General features: G+C 43.9%; 2 protein-coding genes across 2 annotated transcripts in view; both read right to left on the minus strand.

Moving 5' to 3' along the window:
• Positions 1–1,208: 1,208 nt before the first annotated feature.
• The window catches only part of LOC129770744 (transient-receptor-potential-like protein), a 64,931-nt gene continuing 45,783 nt past the window's right edge, over positions 1,209–20,356 (minus strand). The window contains exons 9-10 of the mRNA XM_055773780.1: positions 2,988–3,210; positions 1,209–2,789 (exon numbers count right to left, since the gene is read on the minus strand). Of these exons, the coding sequence (XP_055629755.1) occupies positions 1,396–2,789; positions 2,988–3,210 (1,617 nt within the window). The 3' untranslated portion in view covers positions 1,209–1,395. The remainder of the gene's footprint in view (positions 2,790–2,987; positions 3,211–20,356) is intronic.
• LOC129770745 (uncharacterized) overlaps positions 3,217–20,356 on the minus strand; it is a 33,363-nt gene continuing 16,223 nt past the window's right edge. Inside the window, exon 2 of the mRNA XM_055773781.1 lies at positions 3,217–16,164. The gene's annotated coding sequence lies outside the window, so the exon portion shown is untranslated. The remainder of the gene's footprint in view (positions 16,165–20,356) is intronic.

Below are 20,356 nucleotides of genomic sequence, written 5' to 3' on the forward strand. Positions count from 1 at the left end.
ACCGAACAAGATGGGGATATCGAGTGATAACAATAACACAACACCAAAGGTTCTTTTCAGAACCATCAACATGTTCATAAAGAGTAAATAGTAAACTAATCCATTTTTCAGGTAGATAGGTAGGTATTCACGTAGGAGAAGAAAATAAAACAATATATTTAACAAAAGCTGTCCCCTTTGTATAGTCCTACTTCACTCCGGTTATGTCCCAGACATTACCCACCCGTCTTTTTATTATCTTCATCAATGATCTTTGCCTGTTACTCTCCTCATCCAATCTTTCGTTTGCCGATGACTTAAAACTATTTCGTGTCATAGTTTCACCAGATGACTGTGCTGCTCTGCAAAACGACATAAATCGTTTGCTTGTCTGGTGTGGCGACAACGGAATGCGAGTTAACTGCAAAAAATGCAAAGTGATATCCTTCTCCCGTTGCAGTAACGTTTTAGTTCATCAATACAACATGGAATCAGTTGCCTTAGAGCGTATCAATTCAATATGCGATCTCGGTGTTACTATTGATTCGAAGCTAAGATTTTATGAACACATCAACATTATAACAGCTAAGGCGTATACAGTGCTTGGTTTCATCCTGCGTCATACATCTGAATTTACTGATGTTTATTGCCTCAAGACGCTATTTTGTTCACTTGTGCGAAGTATTTTGGAATATGCTTCCCCGGTTTGGTGTCCTTACCTAGTTACACAGAGTCTTGCGATTGAGAAAATTCAAAGAAAATTCGTGCGTTTCGCTTTGCGCTCTCTCCCGTGGAACGATCCGGTCAATCAACCCTGTTATGCTGATCGTTGTAAGTTGATCGATTTGGAAACACTGTCATCGAGGCACACTAAGTCACAAAGGCTGTTTGTTTTTGATGTTTTAATGGATCATGTTGACTGTCCTAAGCTCTTGGAACAGATTCCATTGAATATTCCGCCTCGTCGTTTTCGAAACTCTCCATTATTAGCAATTCCTTACCACAGAACAAACTTCGGTTACAACAGTAGTTTTGATTTTTGTTTGCGTTCCTTTAATGTTGTTTGTAATGAATTTGATTTTCTGTTGACAAGAAACGTGTTCAGTGCTAGGATTAGAGATTTAGTATAGTTAGTTTTAAGTCAGTCTGTGCGACGTAGTCGAAGATGATGTACTAAAATAAAAAATAAAATAAATAGGAAGGAACTCAATGTTTAAAAATAACTCAACTCAGTGGAAGTATTTAACCTTTATTATATCACATTCAAGTCACTCTTGGTAGACAATAGTTACATTTTCTAATCACATAAATACAGTTTCTCAAAATGATTTAACCCATAGGTGAGAACCCTGCACTAGCTGTTGTTTTGTAAATTACAACATACAAAGTTCATTGAATTGGATATGCTAAACCCTTCTACAGCCATCCATGCTTGGGCTGCCGTTTGATTGTTTTCACGTCGATAATCTTATTAACCGGACGTAGGCACTGTGGCGATGCCGAGGCCTTCGCGGCATCCCCTGCAGCGTTGTCTTCGCTCCTACTGACGACTAGGTGCTCGGTGCTGGAAGTCACGTCGGTCAGCTGCTCGGACATAATTTCCACCTTCGAGGGATTCACCTTGCTCGGGGGTGCTGGTGGTGGATGGGATTTAGGCGCGACCGGTGGTGGAGGAGACTCGATGTTCTTCGGTCTGGGAAGTGGGGTGGCCGGAGTCGTGGAGAGTATCGGGATCGTGATATTCGAGGGTCCCGAATCTTCTTTGGACGGTGGAGGAGGGAGCATTCCCTGGCCGAGTTGAGGTTTGCTGACTACCGGTCGGGAGACAGCAATTTCTCCTGATGAAGTACTGTTGTCCGTCGGTGTTATCGGGGCAGCTGGTTTTCGTTTGATGACTTTCGGCGGTGAGGTAACTTCTGATCCGGGCGGCACTTGATCCGTGACCGGAGGTTTGTTGTCTGTTGATTCTCCTTTCGCTCCAGCCATTGATGTTGCCGGCTTGGAAACGATTGATCCTTCATCGGGTTTCTTCAGTGGTCGCGGCCCACCTTGGGTCACATGAATCGTTGGTGGTGGAGAGTGAATCATCGGAGGTGGACTTTTCATTCGGGGTGGTGATTTGATATTTGTGGGAGCCTTTACTCCCAGATTGGGTTTCTTCTCAGAGCTATTGGAAGAGGATGACTCTGGAGATGGTCTATTTGGTGAACGTGTTCGGCTCAGGTCTGATGAAGACTTCCCTTCAACTTTTCGAGATTTGTCCATCGAGGGAGATGGAGTTTTGCTGGCTGCAGTTAGTAACTGTGCATTCAGCAGGTTCGATGGAGTTGTCGCACGACCGGTTTTGTCTCCTACTTGCAAAGTATTTTCAGGTGAGCTAACAGCCGCAGTTTCTTCCTCAAGTTCATTAATCAACTGCATCAAAGTGGTCGTTGTCTCATCTCCAAACCCTTCGTACAGAGGGGAAGCACTACGCGAACGTGGTAAGGGGCTTCGCTCTACAAGACGCTTAGCTTCCTCCATAGCCTTTTGGAGCTGCATCTGCTGGCGGAAGCTGCCACGATTCTTACATCTACCAATTTGCGAATGCGTCTCGATTCCTACACCGGACATCACCTCGCCCCATTTAGCCGAAGCCGTCTGATTGGCTACCTTTCGGGCGATGCGACGGAATCTAGCCAGAGGGTTAGCGTCCTGTTCTTCCTCCTCTTCGTTTTCATCTCCACCGTCATTCTGCATATCTACAGGCGCGACATGGAAATCCTTGAGGAGGCGTCGCTCCCAAACTTTCATTCGTTTGGCAACAACGGCTGTCGAAGGTAACGTTTGAAATGAGTAAGTATTTGTTGTTTCATTAATTTTATCCGAAAGGAATTAGGCAAACCTCTAGCATACCTACAGTTTTGTAAGCAGTATATGAGAAACGGTTATGCAAAAATACTAGGTTTATTGGCATTTAACTTTTGCGGGTAGTAAAATAGTATATAGTTAGCATATCAGATACTCACTCTTTTCCTTGCGATCAACATGGGACACATCCATTCCATTCTTCTCGAAGATTTCCAATAACTCATACCGCATAGCTGATATCTCTCCCTTGACCTCATTGATGTCGTCTTCGGTTACAGGATCTTCCTCCATTTTACGATGTTTTGCGGAGACGTAGCGCCAAACCAAAGCTCGCATAACATTTGTGTAGCGCTCGGTGCGTTCCTTATCCTCTCTGCGTCTCTGATTTACGAACAAACAAATTAATCAATGCACGCTAATTCAAAAACACTGTTGTATATTGGCTCACTAGGGACTGGTGGTCCCCAAGACGGGGCTTGTCAAGATGGGGGCTACGAGATTGGATTCCCGTTCGGGTCAGAAATACTATCGTCAAAGCACTGGTTCAGGGGAACTGTCTAGGGTGTGGTGGGATGAGCAATGGACATTGCCAGTCTCCAATAAAAGCCACAAAAATCCGAAAACAGCTCCTATAAGTGATGTCGCTGATAAGCGTCCTTTTCCCAGTCCTGCTGGTACTCAGGACGTACAACAGCAGTATCATGATGGTCCTCTTGCGAGATAGGGGGGTTGGTCGCAGGCCTTGCAAGCCGCACATAACAAACGCCAAGCACCAGACGACACAGAAGAAGATTTGATCCGGACTAATCGACATAGACCCAGGCGACGGAAACGGACTAACGATTGGGAACTCGGGACGTGGAACTGTCGGTCTCTCAATATTATTGGAAGTACTCGCGTGCTTTCCGCACTATTGGAGAACCGCAAGTTTAGCATTGCTCCCGTGGCCGAGTGGTTGGCGTCAAACCTAACACGCCGGGGGTTCGGGTTCGATTCCCGTTCTGGTCGGGGAAATTTTTCTTCAAAGAAATTTCCTCTGACTTGCACTGTGGTCACGCGTATTCTAGAGCTTGCCACTCAGAATGCATTCAAGGCGTGTTATTTGGCATAGAAATCTCAACTAAGTACTAATGAAAATGACGCAAGTAATACTACGTTGAGACGGCGGAGTTCCTCTAGGAACGTTAGTGCCATATAAGAAGAAGAAGAAGTTTAGCATTCGTAGTGTTGCAGGGAGTGTGTTGGAGAGGATGTACCGTAAGTACGTTTGGCGATGGTCATACCATTTACCAGAGCTGCGGCAACACAAACGGGCTTTCATTGTGATGGGCAATATGCAGAAGCGTAATTGGATGGTGACCAATCAGCCTAAGAATGTGCAGATTGAAGAATAGGAGCCGATTCTTCAACATCAGTATCAGTAACGTGCACAGACATTACTTTGCAAGTCCCAATGATAACAAAGACGAAATCTACGCACAGCTGGAACGCGGATACGAATGCTGCCCAAAACATGATATCAAGATCATCATCGGAGATTTCAACGCTCAGATCAGTAAAAAGTAAATTTCAAACCTGTAATCATCTACCAATACACCTGGAGGTCACCAAATTAAACCGAATCTCAGATCGATCATGTTCTGATAGACGGTCGGCATTCCTCGGACATAATTGGCGTCAGAACCTATCGAGGGGCTAACATCGACTCGGACCACTATCTAGTGATGGTTTAGATGCTCCCAAAACTCGCCGTTGTGAACAACATTCGGTAGGGCCCGCGACGGTACAATGATATGCGACTGAAGCAAGAAGATGTCGCCGAAAACTACGCGCATTCGCTCGAAGCTGCGCTGTCAGAATAGGATGAAACTAACGAATTACCTCTTGAGGGGCTGGTGGAGCATGATTAAAACAGCCACAAACAGCGTAGTGGGGAACATCCAAGGGCACGTGGTACGAAGACGACGGTACGAATGGTCCGATGATGAGTGTCAGCAAATGCTACACGCGAAGAATGCTGCGCGGGAGCTAATACTGCTGCAAGCTTCCCGTCAGAACGTGGAACGATATAGATAGAAGGAAAGTAGTGCCGCCAGGAAGAGTGAAGAACTCGAACAGCTGCACCGCTCTCATGAGACGTGAAAGTCCTGCTGGAAACACAATACATCTCGAAAAAGCTTCGTGCCACCAGCAGAAATGTATCGGAATAAGAATGGGATCATTCTTACGAACGAATGTGAAGTGACCAAAGGATGCAGGCAGCACTTCAATAAACTGAATAGCGTCCAGACAGAGGACCAAGATAACGATGGAAGCGACTACATTGGTGCAGTAAATAATGGATATGGACCACCCCCAATTTAGGAATACTACCAAACAGATTGAGAACAATAAATTTGTTGGGAAATATGGGGTCGGAGCGGAAATTATCAAGATAGACCCGGGAAAATTAGTTTATTGTCTACATCGACTACATCATCATCAGAATTTGGGAAACAGAACAGCTACCGGAGGAGTGCGTTGTACTAAACCTCCATGAGTGTATAAATATATCCTAGTTGAATTTTTTTAGTTCAAGGTGCTACTGACACTCGACCGCAACGGTTATGTTTTTAGCGCCATCCTAAAAGAGAACTATAGGAATAGAAGTTTTCTCCTGCTACCGAATGCAAAGCTTTTTTCAAAGCTAATTTCGGTCCTAAATAAAGCGTTTCTTACAGCAACAGTTGTCCGGATACCAGGAAAGGAGGAAGCAGCCGAGAAGGCCCCAACGGCCATTCAGGAAGTTGGTTCGGTCGGATTGGCCACTTTGACCGGCAGTTTTCACTGCCCCTTGCGTGTCCCGCTGTTTGCACCCGTCTCATCTACATCGTTTTCCTGCCAGTGACGCGCGATTTTGGCGCAATTTCTGCTCTTCAACCATCAGCAACTCAGGAGGTGTGAAAGGAGGTCTTCTTCGCTTCGTCGCTTCGAACCGCTGCGGCGATTGCCCTGCCGTCGGCGGTATCCGGTCCCTTCCCTGCTACCCCACTACCATTAGGTGGTGAATTCGGAGTGGTTCTTCGGTACGATCGGTGAGTGATAAAAAACTTTTCATTATCAGGAGCAGAGCTTGGAAATATTGAGCTTGTTAGGCAAAATTGAAAATATATTTTTATCAGTGTAACGCGTTTATTTTGCTTGTCGATGCTACTGTCATTCATTCGACGGCAAACAAATTTACAACTGTGTTCATTCATATTCATTCTGTGCTCTCTGAGCTTTCCTCAAAGCTCGAGTCATGAGAATTCATTCACATTTATCCATTGCCATTGAATTGTCAGGAATGTTGTGACTGTTCATTTTCAGTATCCCGATATGTGTGTGATTTTCTCATTGAGTCAGTGCCTTGCTTATTCAGTTGTTTTTGAAGTTACTCCGAAAGGGCAACGCAAATCGGTGGCGCAAGCGGCAATGCCAACAAAAGAGCAAGATCTGAATGCACACTCACAGCTAAGGATTGCTTAGGCTTGGACGGCGAGGGGGCATTCTGCAGAATCGATCCAAGCAGCGAATGCAAACTGTGTCAGCCAAAGCTGGATGTTGGCAATTTCATCCGCTAATCCTATAGCATAGTTTGATCCGTTTGCAAAAGGAAGCTCGAAATATTCCCATTGCGGTCGTGTCTTGGACACCACCATTTTATGTTCGTGTGTTCAGAATTTAAAAAGAATTAAATGTTTGAAATTTGAGTCAAGACGGTATTTTTTACATCGGAATTCTTCTTTTGAAGTGCGCTAAAAAATCCAACTTTGTCGTAACTGCGGTGTAGCCCACCCTGAACTTAACACAAATACTAATGATAAAGACAAAATTAAAAATTTTATTTGCAATGCACCTGCCTCTTGTGTGAACTGCAAGGGAAATCACGCCTCAACCAGTAGGAAGTGCCCAGCGTGGATCGCAGAGGATAACATTACCAGAGTCCGAATTGACCAAGGTGTGTCATATAAGGAAGCTAAATCCATTTTTGAGAACAAAAATGGTCCTTCCTTTGCTAGTAAGCTACAAGAAAGACTAGAGAAAATTCAGAATACTGGTTGTTCTCAATGCAAATGCAACTGCACTCAGGCTAAGCCAATTTCTTCCGTAAAAGCAGTTCCAACTCCGTCCAGTAATCCACAGGAATCGGAACTCAGCACCTCCTCGTCAGATTCAGACTCCGACCCAGACATTTCAATGGAAATCGAAACAATCCCCTCTAACAAGAGAAAAAATATCAACAAAAGGTCAACCTCAGATGAATTCAAATCATCAGAAGAGGAAATTTTTCGAGGAAAAGAATCCAATAGGAAGAAATCCAAGAACCAAAAATCCAACTCAACCCAACCATCCAACCAATCCAAACCATCCACTTCCCTCCAACCATCCACTTGATTTCAACCAACCACCGCATCCCAAACTAAAACCTCCAACCAATCAAACCATTCAAACAAACCCACCCCACTTGCCAACGTTTCCATTTGCCAAATGACCCTAGACTAAAGAACAAATCCGGCAAATCTACCCATTCTTAATCTCATACCCTTCTCTCATCTTCGAACCCTTATTTACTTACCTCAGCCCACTTACCTTCTTCTCATTTTTAAAATTCACTCCTCTAGCTAGTAACAGCAACTCTTCGTCCTGTAACCAAACACCCAACCGAAAACTTGCTATTCAATGGAACTTGCGTGGGCTATCCACTTCCATGAACGAAATTAAGCTAATGTTAGCTGAGGAACAACATCTCCCACTAGCACTGGCTTTTCAAGAAGCTAAAAAAATCAATGTATCGCTCTTAGAGCGGGCGTTTAGCGGCAAATTTTCATGGTATTTTAAGGAAGGGCCATCCTCGGGGCTTTTTGGAGCCTGCCTCGCTGTCCTGAGTGACCTTCCTCATACCGTCATCCCCATAGCATCATCATTACAAATATGTGCGATACAACTAAAGGGACCTCTACAGGTAACCCTTGCTTCCATTTATATTCCCCCATTGCACAGTAATGACATTGAAACGCAACTTACGGATGCCATCAAACAGTTACCGCACCCATTCGTCCTGATGGGTGACTTAAACGCCTCCCACTCTTCATGGGGAGGAAACAAATGTGACAAAAGAGGTAAAACAATTTTGGGAATCGTCCAAAAGCTAAACCTCACCATACTTAACGATCACCGTCATACCAGGATAGATATCCATCACGGATCATCATCGGCCATTGACATCACGATTGCTTCCTGGGACCTCGCCCCCAGGTTGAGCTGGACCGTTGATAGTGACCTCAGAGGTAGTGATCATTTCCCCATCCACATCCGAACCCTGTCAAGAAACCCAAACATTCGTTTGCGCAGGAAATGGATATACCAGTCGGCTGACTGGGAAGGCTTCGAATCCACAATCAACAGCTTACTTTCTGAACATGAAAGCTGCTCTGTGGAAGAATTTACCCACGTCATTATTTTAGCGACTGAACAAAATATCCACCGTGGGAAGTGGGAAACCCGGCCGAAAGGCTGTCCCATGGTGGAACGATGCAGTTGCACAGGCCATCAAAAGGAGAAGAAAATTCCTCCGTATCCTACGACGCCTTCCTGATGGAAGCGCTTGCAAAATGATTGCCCTAACAAACTTCCAAACGGCTAGAGCTCTAGCTAGGAAGGTAAAAACCGAAGCCAAGCAAAACAGTTGGATGGAATTTCTTGATTGCATCAACCCTAATACTTCGACATCTGAACTTTGGAACAAGGTCAACTTACTTAGTGGCAAGAAAGCTTCAAACTGCTATTCCCTCGAGATTAATGGCACCTTCACCGAAGATCCAGGCATCATAGCCGACCATCTAGCCGACCACTTTGCCACTATATCAGCCACCTCCAACTACACTAACGAATTCAAGGCTATTAAGGCGGAGGCGGAACTTAAAGTTTTTCCTCCTGCTTCGGAACAGGTCCACAAATACAACGATAAGTTCTCTTTGGACGAGTTGTTATGGGCAATAAAAATATCAAAAAGCAAATCAGCTGGCCCAGACGGAATCGAATATCCGATGATCAAGCATCTACCTCTTCATGAAAAAATTCTACTCCTTCAGATATACAACGAATGTTGGGTTAACAGCTATTTCCCTGACGCATGGAAACGGGCTTGGTAATACCTATCCCAAAAGTGAAGGAGAGTAAACGGGCCGCGAATAACCTCCGTCCCATAACCCTCCTCAACTGCTTAGGGAAAGTCTTCGAAAGAATGATCAATCGAAGACTTAGGACGGCCCTTGAAGAATGCCAACTATTAGACCCCGGACAGCATGGCTTCCGCCGAGGTAAAGGTACGGGCACCTACTTCAGTCAACTCGATCATTTCCTTCAAGAAACTATCGAAAAGGGCCACCACAGCGAAATCGCTTCACTCGATCTAGCCAAAGCCTACGATACCACATGGCGCCATAACATTATCGATCAACTGCACCGATGGGGTTTTGAAGGCTCCCTCTTCAACATTCTTCGCTGTTTCCTCACCAATCGAGGCTTTCAAGTTTACTTCGGAGGAGTACTTTCGGATCACCGTTGCCTAGAAAACGGAGTACCACAAGGTTCGTTTCTATCAGTTTCCCTCTTCCTCGTTGCTATGCAGTCGGTTCTAGAGGTTATCCCTAAAAACACCGAGGTACTGGCCTATGCAGACGATCTACTGCTGATGGCAAGAAATCCTTTCCCAGAAATGGCCCGCAGAAAACTGCAGGAAGGAATCTCGGCTGTTAGTAACTGGGCAAATTCCATCGGGTTTAAGTTTTCGGCAGAGAAGTCTAATATAATGCACTGCTGCAAATGTAAAGGTCATAGGAAAAGGTTTAGAACATGTCTAATCAATGGCAGGCCTATTAAGAGAGTCAGCTCTGTCCGAATTCTCGGAGTGCTAGTTGACAGTAAACTATCTTTCGGACAACACCTCAGAAATGCTAAAGCTAGTATGAAGTGCCGCCTGCGGCTGATGAAAGCTTTAGGTGGCAGATGCCGCTTGAATTCTCGTAAAACCATCTGCAACATAGGCAAAAGCATTATCTTCTCTAGAATTCGTTACGGTATCGAACTTTTCAGCCGTGCCTCTTGGGCTCACTTGAATCACCTAAAGCCTATCTACCATAGTGTGATTAGACATGCATCAGGAGCCTTTCAGACCAGCCCAATAAACGCTCTGCTTGTGGAGGCTGGCGTAGTTCCTTTCGAACACTTCCTCACTAATATGCTAGCCACTAAAGCCATCCGGACGTCCGAGAAATGCCCGGATCTTCTATCCATTTACTCCAGAGCCAACATTTGGCTGCAAAATATTAGCCAAGTCACCCTCCCGACTATTGCCCCATTAAGCAGAGTCGGTCAACGCCCATGGCACATCCGCCAAAGATAGACTGGTCAATCAAAAATGCTGTCAGGGCTGGGGAAGCCAGCAGCATTGTTACGGCCTGCTTTAATAACCACCTTCATAACAAGTATCACACCCACCACAAAATCTTCACAGATGGGTCTTTTGATGGAAACCTAACAGGGTTTGGAGTTTTTTCCAATAACACGGAGCTAAAATTCCAACTGCCATCCATATGTTCGGTATACTCCGCCGAAATTGCCGCTCTCCTTGTCGCGACATCACTCTGTGATAACGACAGTAAAGTGGTGATCTTCTCAGATTCCTATAGTGCATTACGGGCGCTACAAAGTGGCGATAGTAAACACCCTTGGATACAAAGCATTGAGGAAAAAATTACAGGGAAGGACATCACTTTCTGCTGGGTCCCAGGGCACTGCGGAATCCAGGGTAATGAACAGGCTGATCGTCTCGCCAAGGAGGGTAGGCTCTCCGAACTATGGACCACCTCCCACCCAGCAAAAGACACCATCAGATGGGTCAGTCAATCCCTCAGATTGAGCTGGGAGAACAGTTGGTATTTTTCCCGCGACCTCTTCTTAAGAAGGATCAAGAATACTACCCTTCCCTGGAAGGATAGTATTCTCCGATCTAATCAAGTATGTCTGACTCGTTTACGTATCGGGCATACATATTTAACACACAAATTCATCATGTGTGGATCGGAACCAACACTATGTGAGTCGTGCAATGTAAGACTCACGGTGGAACACATATTAATCACATGCTCTAGATTTAATGCTTCTAGAATAAAGTTTCAGGTTGCAGACACCATAAGGACAGCACTATCGGAAGACGCCGTCGAGGAAAAAAGGACCATCGATTTCCTAAAGGATACAGGTTTATTCGATCAGATCTAATGTCTAATTACTACATTTACCTATACTGATAAAATTTCGTTTGTCTTCTCTTCTACTTTCAGCAAAAGATGAGCAGGTTTTTTACGCCCCCTTTAGAAGCGAGCTCCTCAAGCACACTAAAAGGGGCTTTTTCCCTGCTCCAATTGTTTGGTTGTGTTTTTGACCCCGGGGCCGTGTAGGGTGCGGCTATACGACATACATCCATAGCGGTTACTAGGACTGGGTCGAGCGAGAATAACGAATTTTGCAGTAGTTTTCTTAGTTTTCTTTCCAGTTAAATTTCCCGCCCTCAAGGGCAAGAGACGAATGAACTCTCAGAGTTTAAAGTCTCTTTAAGGTGAAGGTAGAAGCTAGCCACAAATGGCTGCCACAATGGCGCTCTTTTCTTTCATCTCCCTCCCTCTCCCCTCGCCCGAAAATCAATAATTTTGCGAAACAGTGTGAAGAAAATGATCGTTTTCGCACACTTCCCATCAAGTAATATCAACCAAACTCTAATCGATTACTCACAAGATATTAAATTTTCATCTGCTTTCGCACCGTATAGTGAAGAACGTCGGAAAACTCGAGCAAGTGCTCTGAAAGTTAAATTTTCGTTTTTCAATCTTCTGCAATGGTTTTGTTTGTATTGGTGGAAGCATCGTTATTTTTTCGACACTGATGCCAAACAACATCATCGAAACAGCTATAAAAACCACTCAATAAAATGTTATTCCGGAGTCATAGCGTCCCATGTCATGAAAATCAATAGAATAAAATTGTGTTGATATCAATACAATTATTATTTTTACGTTTAATGGGTCTATAATGTAAGTTTTAGCAACTTTAACATTGGGTAAGAAAATTGTATTGCAGAGCTCGGAACACTGCCACGGCTGCCTATGCTTTCAAAAACAGTAAACGGAAAAGTATTAAATTCAATCTAAATGCCTCGGCCAACGAAGAGATGGGTTAAGGCTTTCCAACGTGAATATGTGAAAACAATACGATCAACGAAGGAAAATATTAAGGAATTATCAACATCGAGTTACTATGCGGAAGAACTTGTTGATACCAAAAGTGCCCCAATTCGCATGTGTTATAAATTTGCTCATGTTACGCTCGCGTATAATCAGAATCATATGCAAATGCACCTTCTATATATATATTTATATTTGCAATTGTTCATCGGAACATATCGTTCATACATTTTACTTTAGTATTGAATTGTTATTTGTTTTTTTTCAAATGTATTCAAAGACTCGTGTCAATGAAGCGCCACACAGTCTGATAAGTGAATTGATCTATTTACGTGTGCTTTGCTCTTCTCTCACAAACACTATTACCCCATTTTTACACGAGGGTTTACCTATACTACTACAATGGCTAGCTTCCACCTTCACCTTAATTCAATACCGTTACCGTTTTGTAGTTCTTTCGTGGCGTTTTTGACGTAGAACTACGTCTTTCATTAAGGGTGCCAAATCAGAGAATGTTCATGTTTGTAGAAATAGAATTTATTCAATTGGTTTTCAATGGGAGTGGGATACGAGTGTTTGAAATGAATGGTGGTATTTGGTAAAAAATGTTCCGAAGGATGTCTTACCAATCAAGCTAACCTAACAAAACCCCTAGTTTCGTTCATTGGAAATAACAACAAATTCATAGGAACGATCTCAATTGAGGGGCTTAGAATGAAAGGTGTGTAAGTGATTTGATCGATTTCTCTACACCGACTCTCTCTGACATTGTGGAAGATAGGTCAGAATCTCATCTATCGGATTCTATAGCGAACTTAAATTGGAACTTTTTTGCAGTTGAGTTATTAACTAAAGAAAAACTTACACCCCTTGCATTCTAGGGCCCTCAATTGTAATATCTGACAATTTGTTCTCTCAAGTAATTCTGAATGTAGTTTAACACAATTTGATATTATTTGTAAGCCAACTTGACAGACCTGTGAAGCCAAATAAACATCAACAATCTCGATATGTGTGTGCTCCTGGGGCTGAGGGGTTAGCATCTCACATATCATGCCAGAAGTTCAGATCCATTTCCCATTCTGGTCTTCCGTCAAAGAAGATTCTTCCGACTTGCATTGTAATCACGCGTATTCTAGAGCTTCTCACTCGGAATATACTCAAGGCGTGTTATTTGGCACAGAAATTTCTAAAACGTTCAAATGGCGAAGTTCCTCTAGAAATGTCAGAGTCATTAAAGAAGAAGAGGAAGAATGATGTGTCAAATTCATTATATGCTGTAATATGTCCTCTGTGTGGTACGTAGTCACTCTGTATTATTGGTGTAGTAAGAATGTCGACTGTACTGAAGTCGACACACATACCCTATTACGATCATAGCTGGCCATGCTTTGAAAGTTATGGAACATCATGAGTTGGCCTCTTTTCTCTTTGGACCTTCGTTCAGGTAAGACGTGTAACAACACTGGGGGATTTTAATTGAAAGCAAGAAGCGCACATCCTCCATCACGATCTAATATGATTTACTGTTAAATGATTTTCCTCAGCATGAACCACGATTTTTCGTAGTACTACATTGATTGAAATATATGTTTTTGCGGTTCACGAACTGCATCTGCATGATATACATATATGATGTTATTTTACGATAGTGTGTGTCAGAAAATCGATGTTTGTTATACCAAATAAATTAATATATTATATTATAAGAAAATCGTATCTTCCACATTTTATGCGATTGTAATACACATGATATATACTTTGATCGACATTATATACGATTGTGCCAAGTTATACGATTCAATGTTTGCTGGGAGTTCTCTCGGTTACCTTCTCAGGTTCCCAAAATATATCTCTTATCGGCGATTGGAATTTGGTAAAGAGTACGCTAGATGATCGTAATACAGTAGAACCCCGATTATCTACGGAATTCTCTGGCAAGGTCAACGCGGATAACAAAAATCGCGTATAATGCAATAAAGGACTAAAAATGAGGTGCAAAAAGATATTTCAACATGAGAATTATGTTTTATGTAAACAGAAATCATCATACTATATATCTGTAAGGTTGAGTACACCAGTGGTCAATTAATGTAAATGCAGGGTGGCCAGCGAACCGGGAAAACCGGGAATTTGAAAATGACCCGGGAAAACCGGCAAAAAACCGGGAATTTCATAAGCAAACCGGGAATTTTATAATGTTGGAATCAAACACTCGCGTCTATATTTAAAATCAGTATTGTACTGTGTTTTTCGTTTGCTCTGTACATGGAATCAGTTGTATTAGTTCAAGGCGTTATACGCTTTCTCTCAACTCACAAATACTTGAAGCGACGGAGCAGATAATGGTGTCAACTCATTGAAATGAATGGAATTTTTGTTTTTCTCTCATTTTGATTCATTCGCATCGTGCTACGCAGCTGATTCATTGTGAGCGCCAATCTAACGTCAAAACATTCATACCAACTCACTTCACAAGGTTGGCATTTGATGTAATCAACTCATCGCTTGAATCGGACCGTTGATAATATTGCCTCTCATGATGAAGCGAATCGGCCCCGCATCGAGCCTCTCGTTGATAATACTCGTGTTCAAGCTGGTTACAGCACAAGGCCGAACATAGCTTCTCTGAAGGTTGCCAGAAAGGTTCTGACTGACAACGACATGGTGTCCTTCTACGTGACGCCCCGGAACAAAACGAAAACGATTTGAAGCGACACGTTCATGACATCGTTAATATTGATTCATCTCTACTGAAAATAACCAAATTAGTACCACGTGGGAAGAGGCTGGAAGATCTCTCTTTCGTCTTCTTCAAAGTTACCGTATCCAAATCCGTATCCAAAGTAGTCGGCGATGCATGGTATTGGCCTGATGGGATCACCGTTCGCATGTACGAGACAAATAAAAAAAAAGGGCCGGTGACAACTCACCTAACTTCAACATAGCTACTCATCAAGATGAACTCGATCGCATTGCTCATGTTACTGAGCTTGTTTTCTCAGGTAATTGCTGGAATAGTATATGTCCTGCCGAAGCAGGAAATGATCACTACACCGTCGTACAAAGTTCTCCCACCTTTCCAGCCGCTTCTCTCCACGACGGAAACACTTGCATCGCATCTTTGATCCAGGAGGAGGAAGTATTGCTCTACTACCAAAACGTCGGAGGCATGAACACAACTGTAGCTCGGTACAAACTAGCGTGCTCTGTGCCTGCTACGATATATACGCCTTCACTGAAACCTGGCTCAACGACAATACGCTTTCTAAGCAAATCTTCGGTACGGATTACACGATTTATCGAACTGATCGTTCTCGGTCTACCAGTACTAAAATTACTGGAGGTGGAGTTTTGCTAGCAGTTCGTTCGACATTTACCTCTCGTTTAATCCACCCTCCCAATTGTACGGGTATCGAGCAACTGTGGGTGGCTGTTACCCTACTAACAAAAAAAAAGTTTATCTGTGTGTTATATCTTCCTCCGGATCGACTTCGGGATACTGAGCTGGTTAATCAACACATCGATTCAATTTTTTGGGTCCTGTCGACGATGAATCCTAACGACGATATATTTGTTGTCGGTGATTTTAACCTGGCTTCAATCAACTGGACCAAAAACGATAGAGCATTCTTACACTCTCACATCAATGGCTCGTGTACTACACCTCTAGTAACATCTCTTTTGGACTGCTACTACACCGCTGATCTTCTGCAACTGAATGGGGCCTTCAATGACAACAACAGGTTACTTGATCTCTGTTTCGTCAGTCGCGAGCTTGCTTCTAAGTGTTCGGTTTTTGAGGCACCTGAGCCGTTAGTCAAACGATGCAGACATCATCCACCGCTGCACATAACATTACGTCTCCGTCAGGCTTGTTCGTTTCGTAGTACTGTAGACACGGTTTCATATGATTATCGTAGAGCTGACCTCAATGGTATGATCACCTTTTTCGATCATATCAACTGGGACGATGAACTCCGGGATTGTGATGCGAATGCAGCAACATCTGTTTTTTCCAATATTGTCGTTTATGCGATCGATCAATTCGTTCCGAAGAAAATTCCGTCCCCACCTATTAAAAGGTTTCGGATGAGCCAGGAAGAAAAGCAAAACACGCGATTTGAGTAGCAAACAATATAACGTGTATTAACTGGTTAATGTTTATTATTGGAATGAATATCATGATGGCTACCAAGTGACAGTTCGTTTACACAGTGGTGCACCGCAGAAGTGGGGGCACAATGAATGCAGTGGTTGCCATCCCAACACCCCTGCTCAACCACAGCATGTCTCCAGTCCTATTTTGGAGCACAGTCCCTTGAAGGTGGCCGCTGGAAGACCCTTGGTCATCACGTCGGCCTGCTGTTCAGACGAGCGTACGAACTTAATTTCAATGAAACCTTGCTTCAACAAATCACGCAGGAAATGGAACTTTGTATCCACGTGCTTCAGCCTCTTGCAGTCCCGTTCATTTTCAGCTATCATGATTGTAGACTGATTGTCTTCGAAAACCGGAATCGGTCCATCCAAAGATTTTCCCAAGTCCTGGAGCACTCGAACCGTCCACATCGCATGGCAAGCAGCCGTACACAAAGCTGAGAGCTCTGCCTCCGTAGAAGAGAGTGCAACTGTCTGCTGTTTCCTGGTTAACCAAGCCACAGTGCAACCATACAGCTTGAAGACTCCCCCAGTCACAGATCTCCGATCTACCAGATCGTTCGCCCAATCTGCATCGCAATGTACCTCCAGAGGTGGCGAAGCTTCGCTTAACTTGTACACCAATCCTACATCCAACGTACCTTTGATGTACCGCAACATCCGTTTCAAATGAACCCAGTGTTCATCGGTCGGGCATGACTGAAACTGGCTAAAGTAATTTATAGCCGCTGACAAATCTGGTCTGGTCGTGAGGGATGCGTACATAAGACAGCCAACCAACTCACGATATGGTTTCGTCGTACGTTGCTGTTCTTCTCCCCTCTTTAATCGCAAACGATTCTCTATCGGAGTAGAAACAGGTTTACACTCCATCATCCCAAAGCGTTCTAGTAGTCCTTCGAAATATCTACGCTGACTAATTTTCATGACACCTGCCTGCAAATCATGATTGATGCACATCCCCAAAAACTGACGGATTTCACCATCGTCGGTCATTTCGAATTCATCAGCAAATTTTTCCTTCACAGCAACAAGATCTTTCAGCGATGAACCCACCAACAAAATATCGTCAACATATAGCACTAAAATCAACATCTTCTTTCCTACGCCACGCGTGTAGAGACACTGATCGTTTCTGCTTCGAACAAATCCTAGTTTATCCACAAAACCATGGAATCTCTCGTTCCAAGTACGAGACGCCTGCTTCAGCCCGTAAATCGACCGATTCAATCGACAGAACAATCCGTTCCCCTGCTTAAACCCTTCAGGTTGAGTCATGTACACTTCTTCATTCAACTCGCCGTTCAGAAACGCAGTTTTGACGTCCATCTGGTGAATCAACAGCTGTTCTTGGTTTGCTAATGCCAGCACCATCCGCAGAGTGTCGAGTTTCGCTACCGGGGAATACGTCTCCGTATAATCGAAGCCTTGCTTCTGAGAAAAACCCCTCGCTACAAGCCTCGCCTTGTACTTATCTGGTTTTCCGGGACCATCTCTCTTGACCTTAAAAATCCATTTACAGGTTACAGATGATCGTCCTTCCGGAAGCTTCACCAGAGACCATGTATTATTCCGCGCCAACGAACTCATTTCGTCATCGATAGCTGCTTTCCACATTTTCCAGTCGTCCCGCAGCTTCAATCCTTCAATAGTGCTTGGAATGTCTTCCACGAAATTCATCGCGCTAAGGGCGAATCCGGCATATTCCATGTCGAAATCTTGATGCCAAACCGGTACGGTCGTCGTTCGCTTAGGCCTTTCTTTTCCTATTTCCGGTATTTCTGTAACCTCTCGTGAATGAACATCCTCTTCTTGATTGTCGTTTTCGTCATCTGACGAATCTTTGCTCTCCTTAGCTTCAATGTTACGTATTTCAACATTCGTATTTACTGTTGATACATCTATGAATTGATTTGCAGTTTCCGTACCTTCGATGAAGTCCACATCTCGTGCCGTGACGATCGTCTTCTTCACGGGATCCCAGACACGATACCCATTATGGGAATAACCGATGAAAATACCGTTCCAGGCCTTAGCATCAAGTTTCCTTCTTAGCTCCTGCGGCACATGAACAAAAACTCTGCTCCCGAAGACTCGTATATTCGATACATTTGGCTTCCGTGACTCCCACAGCTCGTATGGAGTTTGATTCGACTCAATTGCAACCGTTGGACTTCTGTTCGTCAAGTAAGCTGCTGTCTCTACAGCCTGCCCCCAGAACTGCTTATCAATACCAGAATCTGCTAACATCGCTCTGGCCTTTTCAACAAGTGTCCGATTTAGACGTTCGCTGACCCCGTTTTGTTCGGGGGTATATGGTACAGTCCACTCAATCTGGATCCCTCTAGCCTTGCAGAACTTCTTGAATCGTTTGCTCGTGTATTCGCCTCCGTTATCGCACCTTAAACGCGAAATCTTCTGGTTAAACTTAGCCGTAACAAGAGCTTCATATTCCTCGAAACACTGCATCACCTCATCCTTAGACGACATCAGGTACACCATCGCGAAGTGGCTCCAATCGTCCGTGAACGTAACAAAGTATTTCTGCCTGAAAAGCCCTTCCGGCGTCACTGGGCCACACACATCGGTGTGTATTAGTTCAAGCACTCGCGACGTACGCTTACCTTCGCGCGATAAGAACGGTTTCCGCGTTTGTTTACCGACGAGACATGATTCGCACGATATAACACTTTTGTCCGTATCGACGATCACTGATATTCCCGAAACCATTTCATTTCTTATCAGAGACTTCAAGCTTTTCTCGTTTAAATGTCCGTATCTTCTATGCCAGAGTTCAATGTTCTTTTGAATACGACCGCACGACATTAAAGAGGAATTATCCGCACTATTCCTCACCGTATAAAAATCAAGTTCGTAGAGTTTATTCCGCAAAGAACCACTCGCGACGATTTCGGATCCACGATAGATTTTTGTTTCTCCGCATTCGAAAACAACACGCATTCCAGCCTGCTCTACTTTCAGTACTGAGAACAGATTACAGCGCAATTTCGGTACATACAGTGCGTCTTTAATAATACAGTCAATCGACTTACCATTTACTATGGATACTACCTTTATGGTACCAAAGTGTTCCGCAATAATCGTCTCGCCATCCTTAGCAACTGCTATTTCGATGGGCTTTTCCAAGCTATGCAGCTCACTGAACAGTTTTTGGTCACGCACCAGATGATCCGTTGCTCCGGAATCGACAAACCATCTTGTCCGATTTGATTCTTGCAATCCAATCCCGTCACGTACACCAACGAAACATATGTCTCCTCGCTTATTCGATTTCGCAACATTTGCCTTCGAGTTCGGTCCCTTCTGACCGGATTGCGATCTCTTTTTCTCTGGGCAATCCATCAGCTTGTGCCCTTCCTTGTGACAACCAAAACATTTCAATGGTTTCTTTTTCTTCCCACCGAAAAAAGCAGCATCACTGTTTGATACGGATGACAATTCGATGCCTTTTCGTTTTGTCTCTTCGTCCAAAAGTCTACACTTCACGAATTCTATAGACAAATTTTCCTCAGGCATGGTTTCTAGCGCTGTCACCACCACGGCATACGACGAACCTAGCGTCAGGAGGAGATGACAAACAACATCTAAATCATCCAACTGAGCACCGGTGGCACGATATTCTCGCACTACTTTGTCAAATTTCAAAAAATGCTGCTGCAAATTTCCAACTTCAAACCGCATCGACAACATTTGCCTCTTTAAATGCATCCTGCTAGCGATGCTCCGACGCTCAAAAACATGATGCAATGTTTCCCAAATATCCTTCGGAGACTTTTTCTCCTGTATATACTCAAGCTGCGAGACGTGAATTCGCGATATCAGCAGCGCCTTACAGCGTCGGTCAAGTTTCATTCGATCCTCCCGTGCTCTCGTTTTTCGAGTCTTTTCCGCTAGTGTGTCAGCCGGATCCTCTTTCAGCTCCTCCACATCCGCCACATTATTCAGCACGCACTCTGACAGTTCTCGCTCTTCGAGAAGTACGTTCATGCGGAATTTCCATGCAGCGAAATTAGAGCCATCAAAAAGTGGCCACAACAAACGGTCCGAAGTTTCCTCCTGCATTTTTCCGAATCACTCCCGATAAC

This window comes from Toxorhynchites rutilus, chromosome 2 (assembly GCF_029784135.1).
Source record: "Toxorhynchites rutilus septentrionalis strain SRP chromosome 2, ASM2978413v1, whole genome shotgun sequence".
NCBI lineage: Eukaryota > Metazoa > Arthropoda > Insecta > Diptera > Culicidae > Toxorhynchites > Toxorhynchites rutilus.